Source organism: Phasianus colchicus, chromosome 16 (genome assembly GCF_987193195.1).
Source record: "Phasianus colchicus chromosome 16, bPhaCol1.hap1.1, whole genome shotgun sequence".
Classification (NCBI taxonomy): Eukaryota; Metazoa; Chordata; class Aves; order Galliformes; family Phasianidae; genus Phasianus; species Phasianus colchicus.
The window spans coordinates 3,422,098-3,440,556 of record NC_143451.1 but is presented as its reverse complement, the minus strand read 5'-3'; the positions used below and the strand labels follow the sequence as shown (position 1 = coordinate 3,440,556).

Genomic DNA, 18,459 nt, shown 5'->3' with positions numbered 1-18,459 from the left:
CCCGTGCTGTGGAGCTGGGCTTGGCTCTTGCTTCTTAGTTTAAAAGAAATATAAAAATTCCACCCCTGCCTTCTATTCCTGGAGCAGTTTTCCATGCTTGCTGGGCCTGCTGGGTGCCTCCTTCTGCTCTCCAGTGTAGGGTAAAAAATCAGCTTTTGGAGTAATCCGGTCTTTCCTCCTTCTTTAGCAATGCATTTTAGGGAGGAGAGTGGTCTTACCCCCCTCCCAGCACATAGCTGTGCTTTTAGACACGTGGCTTGCTTTCCACCTTGCTTCTTGCTAATCCCCCCTGCATTTTTTTGCCCCAGAGGTTTTTCAAATCTCTGCAGTCCTGGGTAGGAAAGACCTCTGGGAAAAGTTACATGTGGTCACCCCGTGACACCCATCTCTCTGTCCCCCCACAGATCTCATCCACACGACCTGCCCCTGGGCTCAGAGCTCAGCCACTCCATCGTTACGGTCATTAGCGGAGAGGAGCACTTCGAGGATTATGGAGAAGGGAATGAAGCAGATTTGTTCTCGGACAGCTTGTGTAATGGGGAAAGCAGCTTTAGCAGCTCCTCGTTCCTCTCCCCCAGGTAATGCTCAGCACAGCACTGCGTTGTAATGGGTTTCCTTGGCATAACTTCTCAACTTGGGCTCTTGTGTTTGGGTTTGCACACAATTTGGTCTGCGTGAGCAAATCCTGGATGTAAGGAGGTAACCAGCACACAGCCAGGAGCTGCCTCCCTCCATCCCTGCCCTGCACAGTTCCCATCCTCCCACCCTCCCAGCAGAAGCACCGATGTCCAGCAGCATTGGAGGAGCACTTTGGAGCCCAGGACAACCCCACGTTCCCTGTGCTGTTGGTGATGTGGCTCTTCTCAGAACTTTCTGGTAGAAAAAAAGCAGGCAGCCTCACAGCTTTAGCTCCGATCCTGTTGGATGACAGCTTTTTTTTTTTTTTACTTATTTTAATCTGCTACACCTACATTTTTGGCTTTGATGCAGTGGTTGGATTTGCACCAACAGCTACAGCCTGAGATCTGTGGGGCAGGAAGGAGGCTGCAGTGTTTCCTTGCTCTCCTTACACTAAGATCTGAAACCAAGCAAGTGCTTCCAGCCCATGCAGGGTGTGCTGAGGAGCTGGTAGGATGCTACAAACCAATCCATATCTGTTTTTCAAGGGAAAAAAGTAAAAGCTGGAATGCTGACCCACACCTGCAGCCCAGAGTGTCTCTGTGTGACACTGGTGTCCAAGAGGATGCTTTTTCCCCTTTGGGATGCTGTGTGTGTGACTGCACAGCAGTGTAAATCTGTCACAGCTTTTTATTTTCTCCTCTTTGCCTGCATTTTGTCAGATTCCTAAAGGCCTTTATATGGCTGGGGCAGTTCTGGCTGCAGGGGGCTGAAGGAGAAGGGCTGCTGTCAGCACTTTGCTGCAGGCCAGGGCTAACTTTCCTTTTTTAGCAGCAGTTTTGAAGATGTGAATTAAATCTGCCGTGGAGGTTTTGCTGTAAAGCTCTACCCATTGCTTTGGGAAACTCTAACCCCTGGTGAGTTTGCCCTGCTGGGGACCCTTTGCTCACCTCACACGTCCTGTGTTGGCACTGTGCACAGCCACCTGGGTGCAGCTGTCCATGCCTGGTGCCACACATGGGGAAATGCTCTCAGCTAAAAGCCAGCCTTGGTGTTCTGAGTTCCTCCCTGAGTGTGGGCCTCCAAACTGCTCCAAAAGCCTCCTGGCAACAAAATACTCCAGTCATTTTGCAATCAGCTCAGCTTTTTCTTTAATACCAGTCCTGAGCTCTGGGTTACCCCCACACACAGTGCTCAGCTCCTGCTCTGTCAGTGCCTGGCCTTTCCCATTCTTCTCCCTTTGGATCTCACACCTGCAGCATCTCTGCTATCCAGGGGGGACTCAGGGGATGCACAGCCCCAAAGCTCTCACTGCTTTTAGCTGGGGAGTGCTGGGGAGGCAGACTGCAGACAAAGCCCTGCAGAACCTCAGGGGTAAAGAATGCTGTTCTGTTTTTGAAAGAGAGAATTTCCGCATGCCTTTCAGGTCTGGCCCTTACCTGGGATTATTGTTGCGTGCAGAAAGGTCCTTAACTGGTGTGTCTTTAAGAATGTGCTGTTTTTCTGAACAAAGCCCTGCCTACCACCTGCGTTTACACACAGTGCAACCTCACAAAGAGCTGCGGGATGCTGCTGGCTCGGGCTGAACCCTTTTCTTCATTTTTTTTTTTTTTTTTTTTTGCTGAGGTTCAGCATCACTTGTAAATGGCCACGTCACCATGCATCACCTCCACATTACAGGAGCATCAGATGGGAATCATGTCGACAAATTTTCCTGCACACAGAATCAAAGCAGGGGTTGGAAGGGACCTTAAGCCCATGGAGTCCAACCCCCCTACTAAAACAGGTTACCTACTATCAGTCACATAGGTAGGCATAGTCCAGGTCAGTCTTGAATGTCTCCATAAGAAGACCTTCACAGGAAGGCTAACACAAGAACCAAGAGCCTGCAGGGTGCTGAGTTTTCCTGCTTAGTCCTTACTTGCATGCTTATGGGTTGCCACTTTGGGCTCATCCATGCAGACAGCAAAGCTCTCTACAACACCCAGCAAGGAATGGATAGCAGTGGGAAGCCCAAGCCCCTCACACACCAACCAGCTGTCTGTAGGTGCTGGGTGAGAGCAGTGCTGCTCCCCTGGGATGGAGGAAGGAGGCAGCAGGGCTGAGGGGTGGCAATGTGCCACCAGTGCTGGGTGGGGATGCCCTGAGGTGCGCTGTGGTTGAGCTCTCACCCACTCACCTGGCAGGGAACCAAAGCAGCCAGGGGCCAGGTATATCTTCACGCAGTGAATACCTCTGGATTCTCTTAGGGCTTCTTGTCTAATGGCTTTCCCCCACCTTGATTAATGCTCGTTAAGAAATGGGCGAAGTGAGGACGCGCCGAGCAGAGCTCATGTGTGGCTGAGCCATGGGGAGCATCCCACAACAGGGCACTCATGTGTGGCTGAGCCATGGGGAGCATCCCACAACAGGGCACGTCGCTCCTCCTGGCTGCCACAAAGCTGCTGCCAGCTTCAACCCCGTGCAAAGCCTGAGCAGCTGAAAGGACTGCTGGTGGATGGAGGTTTTTTCCCTGAGATCAAGCCTGCCCTGGAGCATAGGGATGTTTTTTCCATGTTTCTTCAGGAGTGGGAAGAAAGGAGCGAGGCAGCATGTCCTGTGTCTGGTCACCTGCTCTATGAGGCACCAGGAGCACTGTAGGGGTGGCACAGGCTCTGAAGCCTGGCCCTGGGGTGGCTGAGTGCTGCACCGTGCTGCTGCCTGGAGAGATCCCAAATGAGTTGTGCAGGGAGACCCTCCTGGGGTTCCTCAGCATCTCCTGGGTCAGGGCTTTCCAGCGTGGATCACGGGGTCCTTTCCAGACATCTGTTGTTTTTAAGCTTGCTCGTGTTTGCTCACACCTTTACCTGTCTTACTTATTGAACTGCTTTGTTTTTTCACTATTAACCTTTCTTTGATTCGAGTCTGTGGCTTCCAGAAGCGTGTTTTCCTGCAGAAAATGACATGCATGCAGCTCCTAAGTGCCACCAACCCCGTGCTGCTCAGAATCCCGTGGCCAAACTCCCTTTTGCCCAAGCTGTGCCAGGTGGGAGAACGGCTCCCTGCTTTGCCAGGGGTCGGTGGACACCTCAGCAGCTTGAGCAGCTGAAAACGAAAAGCTGATCAGACCCATTAGCTCCGAAGGCAATTAGTTTGTACACCTTTACATCTCTTTGCCAAACGATGAGGCAAAGCTGCTGCTCGTGCACTTCACTCTGTAGGAGGCGGCGGTTGGTTCAGCACCACTGTTTTTATGAGCATATCTTCAAAGGGAGAAGTTCTTAGACGTGAAAACCTGACCCTGGTCTGCACTGCTAACAGTGGAGCAGCACAGCTGCTTTATTTCTAAATTGTCCCACTGGAAAACGGGGCAACCAACCGAAGGATTTGGCTCTATGAACTCAGTGCTGTGCACGAGCTCGGTTTGCAAATCCCAAAGCAAAAATAGGGAAATAAAACCCAGCCTGCTCTCAAACTCAAACAGCAAATCCTACATCTTGTGCCAAAACCTCCCCTGCCCGGAGATGCCGCCCTTCCAAATAACTCAGCTTGTGGAAGCCACAGACAAAATCCGATTGCTCTGTTCTGTCCTGTTAAAATGACACTTGTGATTTCTCTAGCACCAATCCGCTCGCTGCGAAACTGCACAGCATTATCGCAGATGAAGCATTTGAGTTTTACTGTAGCCAGTGCCACAAACAAATCAACCGCCTTGAGGATCTTTCCGCTCGCCTGAATGATCTTGAAATGAATAGGTAATTGGTCTTGTGCGTGGCAATTTCAGTGTTGGGAATGATGCTCTTGAAGGGAAGACTCTCCTTGTCCTGGAAAGCTTTCCTCTGCTGCTGTCGGGCTTGATTCCTGCTTGCCGAAAGGGATGGATTTCAGTGAGGGTGGTGGAACTCGCAAAATAAAGTCTGCAAAAGCATCACAGCAGATGGGCCTTTAATCTGAGCCCTGGGAGCTAACAGGCAATGGGAATCTTCCACTCTGCTCTGCTCAACCTCGTGCACGTCCCATACAGCACCCAGCACGCTCTGAGCAGTGCTGTTCATATGTGGGAACCTGCAGCCCCAGGCTGATGGGCTGTGGTGTTTCTGCCACCCTGGGAGTGATGGTCACAGCCCGTCCTGCCATGGCAGCAGCTCCCCCAGCACAGCTCTCTGACCTGGGATCTCCTGGAGATGCTCACTCTGCAGCCATAGAAACTGCTTGCACCCACTCGTTTCACTTGCACCCAGCCAGTGAGTAGGTAGGATGAATGTCAGAGCCTTTGTGAGGAGCTCCGTGTGTGAATGCAGCTTTTTGGGGTCAGCCAGCTGATTTGGCAAATGGGGGAGATAGCTGCTTTGATTTCCATGTTCAGATGTGGTTGCAGGAGGGATGCCGGTGCTGATGGAGATAATGGCTCTGCTCACACCCAGCGTGTTCTTCCAAGCCCATATTTTGGCTGTGCTCATGGTCTGTCCATCCTGCAGGGACAGCTCTCCTGGGATAGCTTGGGGGAGAGCTGGAAGACAAATAGAAGCTTGGCCTTGTCTTTTTTAGTAGTAAAAGTGCTTCTGTGCCTTCTCTTTCTCAGGCACCTGGCTGCCTTTGCTGTTGGGAGCCTCCGTGTGGCAGCCCTGGGGGTGGTGATGGGGCTGAGGTTGTGCAGTCAGTCAGGAGAGCGCTGGGTTTCCCTGTGTGCATCAGCAGCCCCGCTCCATTCTGGGTTTCACCCCTGCACAGCTGAAATGCTACTTCTGTGATGGGGTCCCGCGGTGTCTCTGAAGGAATTGAAGAGGCTTTGATCAGCTCTTGCCCTCTGGGCTTTCATGGCACAAATGTCTGGCTTCCTTGGGGGGGGGGGGGAGGGTTGCCCCGCATGGATCTGCTGCTGTTGCTGGAGTGCAGCATCAGGTGTAGCAGGGGGGGATGGATGTAAGTGGATGTGAAGTCATGCAAATATGACCTATAAGAAGAGCTGGAAGTCACAGAGGGAGTTGGTGCTGTGATATGAGTGCCCCAAAGCCAAAAGAGACATGGCTCAGCAGGGTTGGCAGAGCTGTGAAAGGGGCAGTTTGGAGAGCTGTGCTTTGTTTTAGTGCCCTTGAAGTGGACTTTGCACATCTCATCCTCTCCCAGGAGAGCCGCAGGTGCCGGCTCTGCTTTCCATGCAGAGGAAAATATTCCTCCTCCCCCCAGCATGGGTTGTACATGGCACCCTGCAGCTGTTGGCACACATGGATGACCTCTCCCCAGCCAGCTCCTCCTGCTCCTTTGTAATGGGGCTCAGAGGATGCACCTCTGACACGGACACAGCCCTGACAACAGCCTGCCATCGGTCCTCGTTTCCCAGGCGCTGTATTTTTTGTGTGTCTTTGACAGAAAATCACCCTGCCTCATTTTTAATTCCTCCTTCGAAGAACTCATGTCACTGCTGCAGCTGCAGGCAGGACTGAGCTCCCAGCTGACTTTTATTGTTGTTCTTTGAGCTGAGCTAAGCACTGGGGAATGCAGCCCAGCAGAGCTGTTGGCCGTCACCGTTCAGTGCTGAGTTGCCACCAGCATTGTGTCCTGGTGGCACCAATTGGACAGCAGCATGGGTTTGGGTGCACGTGTGAGCCCTGCTCCTTTTGCCAGCTTGCAGCTGCAGCTGAGGGAACATCTGGCCAGGAGTTGGTGCTGGAAGAAGCAGCAGGGATGTGGCTGCTTGTGCTGTCATGGTGCTCCATGCACCATGGATTTGGGGGTTGCGCGCAGCACCATGCGCAGCACCATGAGCCAAGCAAGGAGGGCTTGTCCCCATCCTTGGTGTCATAGGGCCCGTGCTTAAAATCCATGATCAACAGCTCCTGCAGTGCTGGTAGCAGTTCTTTGGTGATCCAGAGCCAAATACAGCTCAGCAAGCAGTGCAAAGCTCACAGATGGATGGAGATGTGGGGGTGCGTGGCACAGCCAGGCAGGGACCCAGAGGGACATGGGGTGCTGGAGTTCTGCAGTGCTGGCAGAGCCCCACTGAGCTCACTGCTATTCTTAGCCCCTTCCTTGGGGATCAGCTTTCAGGGCTGGGACCGGCCGTGTTTGATCGGGTTCGTTAGCCCAGCAGTGCTAATTGTGAGGGTCGTGGCCATGCATGTTGCAGGGGCGAAGGACGTGCCCCCAGTGCCTGCAGTTTCCTGTTTCCCTCGCCGTCCACTGTCAGCTCTCCTAACTCTTTCCTGTTATTTGTTGCTTTTGCAGTCCGAATAAAAGACTCTCCAGCAAGAAGGTGGCAAGGTAAGCTTGTGCTTGGGTTACTGCTGCCGTGGGAAGGGTGCCTGTGCTGGCTGTCAGCATGAGTTTGCAACGTCTTCTGGACACGTTGGGGAAAAACGGGTCTCATTCTGATCTGTTTTCCATTAGCCCTTCTTCTGATCTGGAGATTGCTCCCTTGCGCCAGCAGCTGCAGGTGGCTACCAGCCCAATTTCTCCTAGGACAGAAGCAGGGGAGGCTTTTCCCTTTTGCTCAGAGCAGCCTTTGGGTGTTGGGCTCATGGGTGTAGCTGGGATGGGTCAGGTCAGGGGGAGCTCTGGGGGCAGCTGCAGGTAACCTGTCTGTTATTCTGCTTTTTCTGCCCTGTGGCACTGTCCTAAGGCTGGTTCGTGTGCCAGCTGCCCTTGCCTGGTGGGTGTTTTTATCCCAGATTGCACAGAAAGGCAGCACTTTGCTCTGGGGTCTGTCCTGTCTCCATGCACCCCTCTCTCCTCTGCTGGCTGCACCATCCTGCCGTGTCCTGCTTTTATTCACAAGCTGTCTCTTCTCTGCCCTGCTTGGGAGAAACGCTGCCCTCTGAGGTCTCTGCCTTTCTCTTCACCCCTTTCCAGGCAGGGGCTGGGCACTGCAGAGGAAGGGGCAGCTTGTTAGGATGGGGCCAGAAGTCACCACGCTGCCTCTGGAAGCACAGACCTCACCATCCCCGTGCTCCAGTGCGTGGTGTGCAGCAATCCGAGCGCTCAGGAGCTGCCCTAAACCTCATCATCTCGCTCTGCCCTTCCCAATTTTTCCTGTGGTCAGCAAGTCTGTCCTCCTGGAAAGGAAGCGAGGCTTTGATATTGAATTTCCTCCTTCCACTCATCTCACTTTGTTAAAAACACGGGCAGGAAAGAAGGCAGAAGGGAGCAGGCTGTCCCATGCTTCCTGTATCAGGATCACTTCTGTCCCCTGCCTGGCAGAGCAGAGGGCAGGACTGGAATTAACCCCATGGGGGCAGGTGTGCCTCCTCCCCAGGGGACAGCCCTGCATGTTAACCACAGAGAAGGGTTAGCTCCTTCAGATCAGCCAAAAGAGCACTTTTTGTTGCAGGTCCTGTAATTATAACATTAGGTTTGCTTTTGGGAAGTGGGTTTTATTTTGGTCAGGGCTCTTTCCCTGACTTTTGTTACCCGTGTTCTGTTTGTGCCAAGAAATCTCTGCTGCTCGGGCCCTGTTGTGCTTGGCATGATTTAAATGACAAATGTGCCCAAGGCTTCAGAATCTAAATATGTACTCAGGGCGAGGAGGCAAAACAAGCCTGGTACTCAGCTGTGGTCTCTTCAGTAAATGCCAGCCACGCTTCATGAATATTTGCATGAGCATATTGTGTAGCAGGGTGAGTTTCAGAGCCCAGATGACATAATCATTGGATAATTTAGGTTTGAAGAGACCTCTTGCTCTCCTCCTGCTTGAAGCAGTGCTGGTTTCAAAGCCTGGTCAGCCTGCCTGCTGCACAGCGAGGCTGCTTGGCTCACAGAGGGGCAGCAGAGATCCACGGGATGAGGGTGGTAGGGCTGGGAAACACCCACTGTCCTTTTTGGGGAGGGAAGGGGACTGCCCAAACCATGGGCACATGTCACTTAACCCGAGCTGACCCTGCTGCTGGCAGACCCTGTGTGTGAGCCCTGCGGGTACCACGCTGCAGGCTCTGACCCCACATTGCATTGGGAACAGCAGTGCTTTGCACCAGGCAGCATCTTGGATCTGCAGGGCTGTGCTGTGAAAACCAATAGTGGCTGCTTGCACCGTGCAGCAATGGCACAATTAGCACTAATAAGAGCTGGGCAGTGTCCTTAGGTGGATGCAGAGCTGTGGCCAGCGATGTCGTAAGGCTTGGCTAATGATTAGCTTGCTCTCAGCTGTGATGGGTGTTTCCCAACAAGCTCAGGGTTCTGTTCCTCTTCCCATCCATTGCCCCCAGTAGTTAACTTTATCGGTGGCAAGAGCAGAGTACTCTGTCCTTTGGTGGATGACACACGTTCTTAAAGAGAGAAAGTGGGGAGCAGGGGCTCTTATCTCCTATTCCAAAGAGCGAGGGCAGATGATGGCAGTGTGAAGTCCCTGCAGCATGTGTCCACGTCTGCACTCTGCTGCTGGGGCTCTGGTAAGAGACTGCCTGATGAGGAGCAGTGCTCTGCCAGCACCAGGGAAGGAGGTGGCAGCTGGGGAGGAGGGAAAGGGACCGTCTGGTGTGGGTGTTGTCAGCTGAAGTCGCCCTTGTCTGGCTATGATGGCCCTGATGGTCGCCCTGCTGTGGGTGGGGATGGCTTTGCTGTGTTACAGACAGCTGCACCAGACCAGCACACTGTCTGGAGGAGCAATGGAGGAGTCCTACAGGGACACGTTGGAGTGCACAGAAGAGGACATCACAGACAAGGTAGGGCTGTGTGTGCCACTCATCGGTGGCACGCAGGGCTTTGGGATGGCTGGGCTGAAGCTCCTCTTGCTGCATTGCCTCTAATCCTAATCTAAGGAGACATAACCTGAGAGCCCTCTGTCCCCATGCAAAGAGGCCTGGCCCTGGTGACAGCATCTTCCTCTGGTGGCTTTGTGCTGGTCCTCATGGGACAAGGAGGACCAGAAAGCTGTTGTTGGAGCACCTCTGACAAGGGGAAAGATGGAAAGTGAAACTCTGCCTTGTGTAAATGTTTGCTGCGGTGATGAAACTCTTTCAAAATGGCTTTCTTAGTTCTGCAGTCAGGAGCTGAAAGCTGTGTGGAGCAGCGTGGGAAAGGGAAACATGCATCTGGCTGTTTGCAGTGTCATTTGCTCTCTTCTCCAGCACAGCAGCACGGTGGTTCAGGCTCTGTTGATGTACTGCTGGCTGCTTTGTTTGTGCATGGGTGTGGATGAGACCCAGCCGGGTTGCTTTGCTCTGGGCATTGCTGTAGCATCTTGTTATGAAAAAAAGGAAGCAGGGAGATGTTTGGTCCCATGTGGGAAACCAGCGTAGAACCTGAGCAAAAGCCTGGCTGCGGTGGCAGCTGTCCCCTTTTAGGTGGCTCCTGCTTTGGTGGGGGGGGTTGGGAGCGATGCACTGGCTGTTGCTGGGGGTCTGTGCTGAGCTGTGCCTTTCCCCCACCCAGGTGGTCTTTCTGGAGAAGCGGGTGACGGAGCTGGAGAAGGACACAGCTGCCAATGGTGAGCAGCACAGCCGCCTCAAGCAGGAGAACCTGCAACTGGTGCACAGGTAAAGGAGCTGGCCAGGCTCTCCTTGGGATCATAGGGTGCTTTTCAGGGTTGTGAGCAAATCCCCAAGACTCGCTCTGTGCAAATATTCTGCTCGGTTGCATGCAAATACGGAGCTGTGTGGGTCTTTCCTCGTGTGCCCACCTCTCTGCGCAGCCCCAGGGGTTGGATCTGGGGGGGGATGCAGGTTGGTGTTTCCTGTAAAGGTGTTCAGAGAGAGGGGCTCTGCTCGGATGGATGTGCAGCAGGGTCTGTGCCTGCTCTGCCCCATCACAGCCCCGCTGATTTCAGCCCCCGCTGCAGCACAGCCCTGTGGATCCCACGGTAACTGATGGCTGCCCTCCCTGAGCTGGCAGGCTCCTGTCTTCCAGCAGCATATTTACACCCTCAGATAAACCCTCCAGGATTTATCTATAGGGCTGTAAGGCTGTTAAGTAACAGCTGTGTCATGGAACCAAGCGATTCAAACAAAGGTTTCTCTAAGCCCTGATAAACTCTGCAGCAGAGGGGAATGTTTTCACTTTAGCAGCTTGGCCCAGAAGTGTCAGCCAGCTTTTAATCAAGCCTTGTACTCACTGCTGGTTGAAGAATGGCTTTATCTGGCAAAAGCCTGTCTGAGCAAAGTGGCTGCACGAGGGACAGCCCACAGCCTCCCAGCAAAGCACATCCTGAGCAGCTTCCCCAGAGCAGGGCTCAGATTGAGCTGGCACAATCCAGGCAGTGCCAGCGCTGTGACCCACAGGTGTGCCATAATGTGATTGCTGTGCTTTCACCCTCTTCCCCTCCCCTCCTTAAAAGGGGTTTGGATGCACCGTGGAGAGGTAGAAAAATGGGCAGGGATACCACACAGCTTGTTTTATTTGGGGATTTTGTGGGCTGTCTTGTTTTCTTGCTGCATCTGATGGAAGAAGTGAAGCTCTCACACATCTCTCTCCTCTCCACAGAGCGAATGCTCTCGAGGAACAGCTGAAGGAGCAGGAGCTGAGGGCTGACCAAACACTCCTGGAGGAGATCAAGAAGCAGAGGGAGATGCTGAGCAAAATGGAGAGGGAGAAAAGCATCGAGATCGAGAACCTGCAGGCCAGGTGGGGCCAGGCAGGTCGAGTGGTGGCAGGGCTCCTGGGCACATGGGCAGGATTACCTCAAATCATTACAGGCCCTGAGGTTTGGCTGCTTCTCCTTCCTTCCCTTCATCCCAAAATCAGGCCCCTCCACCAGCATGGCCTTGGATTTCCCCCATACGGTTTCAGTTTAGCTCCTGTTCCCCATCCACAGCTCTGCCCTGCAGCGTGTGAGTGCAGGTGGTGGTTGTTAGCACTTGTTTGCATGAAAGATCCGTGGAAGTCCGTTTGATGCTCAGATGTGACTCAGCTCTTGGAAGCAGGCAGGTGTGTGATCCTGCTCCCAAAAGCTGCCATGGCTGTTGAGCAGATGCGGGCTGGGAGGGAAGGCGAGGGCTCAGCCCACAGTGAAGGGGGTTGGCAGGAGTGTGCCGTGGCTGCAGGCTTTCAGAGGCACAGAGGGGGTACTGAGGCAGAGTTAGACCCCATCTCGAGAAGGTAAAGCTGTCAGACAGGTGCTGGCCTGACCAGGGAGCTCTGTGCAGCTTCCCAAGGGAAGAGTAGCATGGGATGTTGCCTCGTTTATTAGACAAGTTTGTTATTCAGAGGGATATTTTTACCACCTTTCTGGAATGCATGTTGCTCTTGTCCAATCCTTGCAGTAAATGAAGACCAAATGCACTTCATCTGGTCGGTTGGTTGATTTTTCAGTCATGTATGTGGTAGGACAGCACAGCAGATAGCTGTTGCTTTACCTGCAGAACTCAGAGGTGAAGCTCTCTGACTGCCCAGGCAGCATTTGCTTCCTGCTGTCTGACGCTGAGGTTTGCACATGAGCACAAATGAGCATTCAGTTGAAAAAAAAAATAATAATAACATCTGATCTGGTTGTGGAGGGCATGGGCCTGGAGAAAGGCTGTGCAGGTTTCCCATTTTCCCTTGGGAATGGGGATAGTACAGGTCTCAGGGTTTGGCATGAAAAGCTAAATCACTGCTGGCTTTCCTCCAGCAGGTCCTGGTTTGATATTACTGGTGATGCTTCAAGCCCACTCTGCTGCACTTCCTGACAAGTCTCCTTATTGTTGCAGGCTGCAGCAGCTGGATGATGAGAACAGCGAGCTGAGGTCTTGTGTCCCTTGTTTAAGAGCCAACATCGAGAGGCTTGAGGAGGTGAGAGGGGCTGTGCTTTGCAGGCAGGTTCACAGTGCCTGGCTGCAAACCTGGTGTTAAAAATGCAATGTGCCTGAGCTGGCAGCGAGCAGCAGGTGGCCTGACTGCAGGAAGGGACTCATGCCCTCTGCTGGAGGCAAGTCCACAGCCCTATGGCTGCAGCAGGAAGGGTTTAGGTCTGCTTTGTGCCCAGGCACACAGCTGTCACTGAGATCCACGAGTTGAGTCTTCAGAATGCTGTGTTATCTCACACACCCTCTCCCCATGCCTGGGGTTGGGAGGCTGCAGCCTGGCAGGGCTGGATGGGAGCATTGCCTGTGGAGAGGATGAACTTGCAGGTTTCACTTCTGGCACAGAGGTTGCATTATGGCTCTGTTGGAGTTTGTGGTGGATGTAAGATTAAAACTGATGTGAAACCAAACCTCTGCCCAGCTGGAGGCCCTCCAGCTTTGCACCCATTCGCAGCCTCTGAGCCTGCAGAGCACCTCCAGCTGTGGCCAAGGCAGCATTGTCTTCATGCCCTGAGGCCTTGTAAGCTCTGGATGGAGAGAACTGCTGTGTCCTGGTGGCATTTGGGGCTTTTGGAAAGACAAAGGCTTCCTCACAGGCAGAGCCAAGCCAGGAGCTTGGTCATGGTGTGGGTTGGTCATAGGAAAACAAGGAAATGCCCAGCAGGGGGCTGTTGGCACCAGCAGGTGATAAACTTCACCCAGCACCTCCAGGCTGGGTGGCAGTGAGCCCTGTGACCACTGCACTGTGTGTGCTTGCAGGAGAAGCAGAAGCTGCTGGACGAGATTGAGGACCTCACTGTGCAGCTCACAGAGGAGCAGGAGAACAAGAGGAAGATGGGGGACAAGCTGAGCCACGAGAGGCACCAGTTTCAGAAGGAAAAGGAGTCGACACAGGAGGTGAGGAGTTTGGCTGCCCACTGCAGCTTTGCACCTCTAGTTTCAACAGCATCTCCAAAGCCAATTTTTAGAGCCTTTGGTCATGCCTGGGTGGAGAAAGGTAGTGCAGCAGCTTAGCTGTATAACATCTGTCACTTCTGCCTGTGTTAAAATTCAACCAAGCGCACCTGCCTGCATCTGGAAACCCATTTGGGCTGTGCCACCCTTGCCAGTTGCTTTCTTGCATCAAAGGAACTGTGGCAGCAGCACGTGGAACCAGCAGGTGCTTGCAAAGGGGAAGAGAGAACAGGCTGGGGGGACAGCTCTCAGCTTTCTTCATGTCTGGTGGCAAAAACATGGGACCCCCGCCACCTCTTCCAGGTAATTCCATCTGGAGGCTCAAGCAGTGCTTGCCATCGTGGCAGGAATGGAGTTTGGGGTCTCAGAGTGGAAATTGCTGTTGTTTTGGCATAATGTGGGGATTCACAGCACGTCCCATTGCAGCAGGAGGGAGCTGCTCCCAGCCAGGAGGCCACCTGTGTGTCCCATGGGCTGCAAGCAGTGCCAGCACTCAGCTGCCCCTCTTCCTTTTGCTGCAGCTCATTGAGGACCTCAGGAAGCAGCTCGAGCACTTGCAGCTCTTCAAACTGGAATGTGAGCAACGGAGAGGCCGGAGCAGCAGCATGGGGCTGCAGGAGTACAACAGCAGGACACGAGAGACAGAGCTGGAGCAGGAGATCAAGCAGCTTAAGCAGGTAGGTGAGGCTGGGAAGGGAGAGGAAACATTTTGCAATAAGGGATGCTTATTTTCCCCTTTTGCCTGGCTCCTTGGTTGGTGGGCTTCTCCCTTCCAGGAGCTGACCATGCATGCAGCATCCTGCTGTTTCTTGCTCCTCTGTACAGGGACGGGAGAGCTCAGATCCTTCCTCTGAAGGGCGTCGTGTGTTTGCAGGACCCATGTATGCTGTGTCCCCTAGACCTGTCCCACATTTCCTGAGGCTCTCCAGGCTCTCCAGTTAGAGTCAGGAGAACGTGTGCTGTTCCCAGTGCCCTGCAAAGCCCCTGCCTTTCCCAGCTCTGCAGTGGGGTTGTGTGGATCTTCTCGGGGGCACCATGCAGCACCTGACACGTGGTTGTTGTGAACAGGATAACAGGAGCCTGAAGGAGCAGAACGATGAGCTGAACGGGCAGATCATCAACCTGAGCATCCAGGGAGCCAAGAACCTCTTCTCAGCCTCCTTCTCTGAATCCCTGGCAGCAGAGATCAGCTCAGTCTCCAGAGATGAGGTGCGTGCACAGGGAGCTGCTTCTCTCTGACCGCATCTCCCTGGGGTGCCTGGGGCTTCCCCTTCCCATCCAGCAAGTATGGCTGCAGTACAGCTCTCTCCCAAACCCCACCTGAGAGCTGTCATGAGACTGAATGCAATGATTTAAAGAGCATTTGGGTCTGAGATGGGGGAGGTATAGGTTAGATAGGAGGAAGTTTTCTATACAGAGGGTGGTGAGGCACTGGAACAGGTTGCCCAAGGAGGCTGTGGATGCCCCATCCCTGCAGGCATTCAAGGCCAGGCTGGATGTGGCTCTGGGCAGCCTGGGCTGCTGGTTGGTGACCTGCACATAGCAGGGGGTTGGAACTGGATGAGCATTGTGCTCCTTTTCAACCCAGGCCATCTGATTCTGTGATGACTGTATGACTTGCCCTAATTCATGGGAATAGGGGATTGTGCTGCCTTCCAATTTGTGGCACTGCTTTGCCTTCTCTTCCTGGGCTGAATGAACAAACACAAATGTGTGTGTGTCTGCAGCTGTATTAAAAGCCCAGCAGCTGGGACAGCTGCCCTGGAGACCTCAAGTCCAGGGGTAGGGCTGAGCAGAGCTGCTGGCTGAGGGCATCTCCTCCCAGTGGAGTCATGGAACGATGCCCTCCTCCCATCCTCAGACAGCAGCGACCACTTCTCTCTTCTCTCCCTCTCAGCTCATGGAAGCAATTCAAAAGCAAGAGGAGATCAACTTCCGCCTGCAGGACTACATCGACAGGATCATCGTGGCCATCATGGAGACCAACCCCTCCATCCTGGAGGTGAAGTAAGGGCGGCCGAGAGCCACGCGCTGCGCACTCTGCCACGGCTGTGGATTTGGTGCTCTGAGAGGAGGAAGAAGGACTCGCAACGTCTTTGCTCTTGATGAAGGCACAAGGAAACGTGGCGTCGGATCGGTGGGGAATCAGCCGGCGCAGCAGCGGGGCGGAGAGCCAGCAGTGAGGCTCTGTTGTCTGACTCCGTTATTTTGCAACCCTTCTGGCTTCCAGGGGTGAAAGGGAACCTGGAGGAGAAATGGAGGCAACGGGCAACCGTGGGAAGGATTTGGGACGGCCCCGCACGGGTGTGAGGAGGGCTTCCTCTGAACTGCAGGGGTCGAGATGGAGCAGGAACGTTTCCCACCCCCCCCCCAACCCCCCAGCTGCCCTACCCAGCCTGGGTGTCTGCTTTGCCAAAGTGTCCGTGACACACTCACTTACTGGGGCAGATCTGGGAAAGAGGGAAACACGTCCTGGACTTGTAGAATGATGATGATGATGATTATTTTTTAATTAACTTAATGCAAATGTCTTCATCCAGCTGGCGCAGTTAATCCTTGCCCTGCTGCTTTTGCTTGGGAACGGGTCGCGTGCGCGGAGCACGCTGGCTTCTCACTTGCTGGTGGCACGGAGAGGGGAGCAGCCATCCTTGGGACAGGGTGTGAGTGCAGTGTCACCCACCTCCTTATTTATTTTGCTGTCTGTGGCTCGCTGCCCTCTGCTCCAGGGTGGGATGTTGCTGCGGGGTCTGCACAGCTCATGGCAGAGCCGTCCCCTCCATCCTGCTTGCAGAGATTGGGGCAGAGATTGCGGTGTGAGGGCTGAGCTCTGTGTGCTGCCCCAGCATCCCAGCATGGAACGGGGCTCTGCTGGTGATGGCTGTGATCCCGGAGGGAGAACCCGCTCCTCACCCTGTGCTGGGGATAGGGATGGGGTGGCTGCTCTGAGCTCTTAGCACACAGCATCGCCCATCCCTGTGCTGCCAGGAGGTCTCTGTGAACGCAGTGCCAGCTGGCTGGGAAACACAGACCACGCTCACAGCGGGGGCAGCTCGTGGTGACCGCAGCCAGGGGGCATCCATGGGAGCAGCCACTCATCCCACTGCCCCAGGATCTGGTTCTCTCGCTGCACCAGGCTCACGGAGCAGCTATTTCTCCTGCTAGCCAAGCTTCGGAAACACCACTGCAGCCCAAAAACAGGGGAGCAGCAGCGACCCCCAAAATGCTTCCGAGCGCATCGCTGTGTCGTGGGTCAGCCAGGGGCTGTCCCTACAGCTGAGCCCAGAGCCACTGCCGTGTCCCCACACCACGGCCATCTGACACAGCCCTGCACCCAGCCTGGGGATGGAGCCACGTCGTGTACATTTCCAGAGAAGCTTTGGGTGTAAATCAGTGTATACATGGAGAGGGAAATTTTTCTATCTTGTAGAGTAGGTATTTTTATAGAACGAAGGTTGATCATTTTTTTAATACTTTAAAAGAAGAGAGAAATGTATCTGTGTATAACACAAAAGCATATATATATATATATATATGTATAAATATATAAATATTGGAGATCTGCCTTTCTCGACTTGGGGTCACCGATCCCCAGTTCCTACAATCGTCTTTTTTTTTTTTTCCTGTCGCTCACAAAGAGGTACTGTAACTGTAAATAAGCACCAGGAAAAGGTTTTAAGCAAACAAAGCACTGACTTGCACATTCACCATGCTTTAAAGCCCCTATGAAAAAAAAAAAACAAAAACAAAAACAAAACCACACCGACCTGTCCTTCCTGAAAACCTTCCTCTCTCCCCACCGGTATGTGAAGGAAGTCCCAAAAGGGTGAAAGCAGTATTGTCTTAAATGATGTATTGATTCTCGTCCCATTAAATGCTGTTACCATTCCTGTCCTCGGCTCTTCCTTGCTGTGGCTTTGTGGGGTCTATAGGGTAGGATGGGGGGGGAGCAGAAAGCACTGGGGATGGGTGTAGGGACTTCCAGAGCCAGCGCTGTTCTTGTCCCCATGTCCTGCTGCCCTCTGGGGATGTAAGTGATGACACAGAGCTTCCCTTGCCTGCAGCCTGCTGGGTGCTGTGTGAGCTCCTCCAATCACTCTACTGACACAGAAATCCCATGCTTGGGCAAGGAAATGCCCTAAAAGCCTCTTGCTGAGCTGTGCGCATCTCTGTGCCTCTTCTGAGCCCCTGTAAGCTGCCCCAAAGGGCTCCAAAATCCCCTCTGCGTTGCTGCAAGCCGCTCCATCCTGCTCCCAACTGCTGCTCCAGAACCTCCCCGAGCATCCCTAAAGGGCCCCAACAGTTCTGAAGGGTGCCAGGATTCTTTTCTAAAAAAAAAAATGTCCTTTAAAATCAGCTCAGTACTTTGGGGAGCCCCAAAACGCCCCGAGTGATTCCAACCCTGCAGATCCACTGAGCACCTGGGCTGCCCCAGGAACCTCCCCCCATGTGGCCCCAAAAGCCAACAGCGCTCCAAGCAGCTCTCAAGCTCCTCCAAACTCTTCTGAAACTCCTTGAAGTAGCTGAAAACGCACCGAAAGAAATATCCTGCAGCAGCTCGAAAGCACTCCAAGCCTTCCTCTGAAGGGCCCTGCGAGGTCTCAAGTGCTCCCAAGCCCTCTGTGAGGCCCCTGAAATGCCTCCAGACCCTTGTGGGGTCCCTCCCGACAGGGATGCTGAATGCTATGGACCTTCTCCAGCGGTGCAGCAGAGATCTCTGTGTTCCAGTGCTCACTGAATCCCCCTTGGGGTGGCTGTGGGGCCGTATCAGCAGCCCCCAGTGTTGGGTCCCAGCCCACCTCCGTGCCATCGGAGAGCCCCAGATGTTGTTCCTAATAGGTGAATGTGTTTACCCATCATAGGTTTATGGCTTCATGGCTCCAAAACTCACTGAGGGCTGCAGGAATTGTCATGGAACGCTGCTCTCTGCTCCCTGCTCAGTGTGGGAGAGTTGGATCGGTTGGCTCATCTCCATGGGTGCTCCTGGATGCAGGACAAGGATGCTCTGGGACAAGGACAAAGATGCTCCAGGATGCAGCACCACGGGAACCCAAACCCCCAGCAAACCCCAGCCCTAAAAGCACAGCCTGAAATTCACACTTTTCTTTTCCAAGCAGTACAGAAAAGTCCTCATATCCCCCCCCTCCCGCAGCCAAAAGGGCCGGGTGGGTGGGTGCTGGGAGCAGCCCTGGAGGGGGGGGAG

At 53.8% G+C, this 18,459-nt stretch overlaps 1 protein-coding gene across 5 annotated transcripts in view; it reads left to right on the top strand.

The window, feature by feature from the left end:
* The window catches only part of RAB11FIP3 (RAB11 family interacting protein 3), a 44,065-nt gene extending 26,915 nt beyond the window's left edge, over positions 1-17,150 (top strand). For 4 of the 5 annotated variants that reach the window (XM_031595325.2, XM_031595328.2, XM_090151880.1 and 1 more), the window contains 11 exons: positions 405-578; positions 4,218-4,352; positions 6,823-6,858; positions 9,158-9,251; positions 9,961-10,064; positions 11,008-11,148; positions 12,213-12,294; positions 13,065-13,202; positions 13,781-13,936; positions 14,328-14,468; positions 15,157-17,150. In XM_031595325.2, the coding sequence (XP_031451185.1) occupies positions 405-578; positions 4,218-4,352; positions 6,823-6,858; positions 9,158-9,251; positions 9,961-10,064; positions 11,008-11,148; positions 12,213-12,294; positions 13,065-13,202; positions 13,781-13,936; positions 14,328-14,468; positions 15,157-15,270 (1,315 nt within the window). In that variant the 3' untranslated portion in view covers positions 15,271-17,150. The remainder of the gene's footprint in view (positions 1-404; positions 579-4,217; positions 4,353-6,822; positions 6,859-9,157; positions 9,252-9,960; positions 10,065-11,007; positions 11,149-12,212; positions 12,295-13,064; positions 13,203-13,780; positions 13,937-14,327; positions 14,469-15,156) is intronic. The other variant, XM_031595326.2, reaches the window with a different exon arrangement.
* The last annotated feature ends 1,309 nt before the right edge of the window (positions 17,151-18,459 follow it).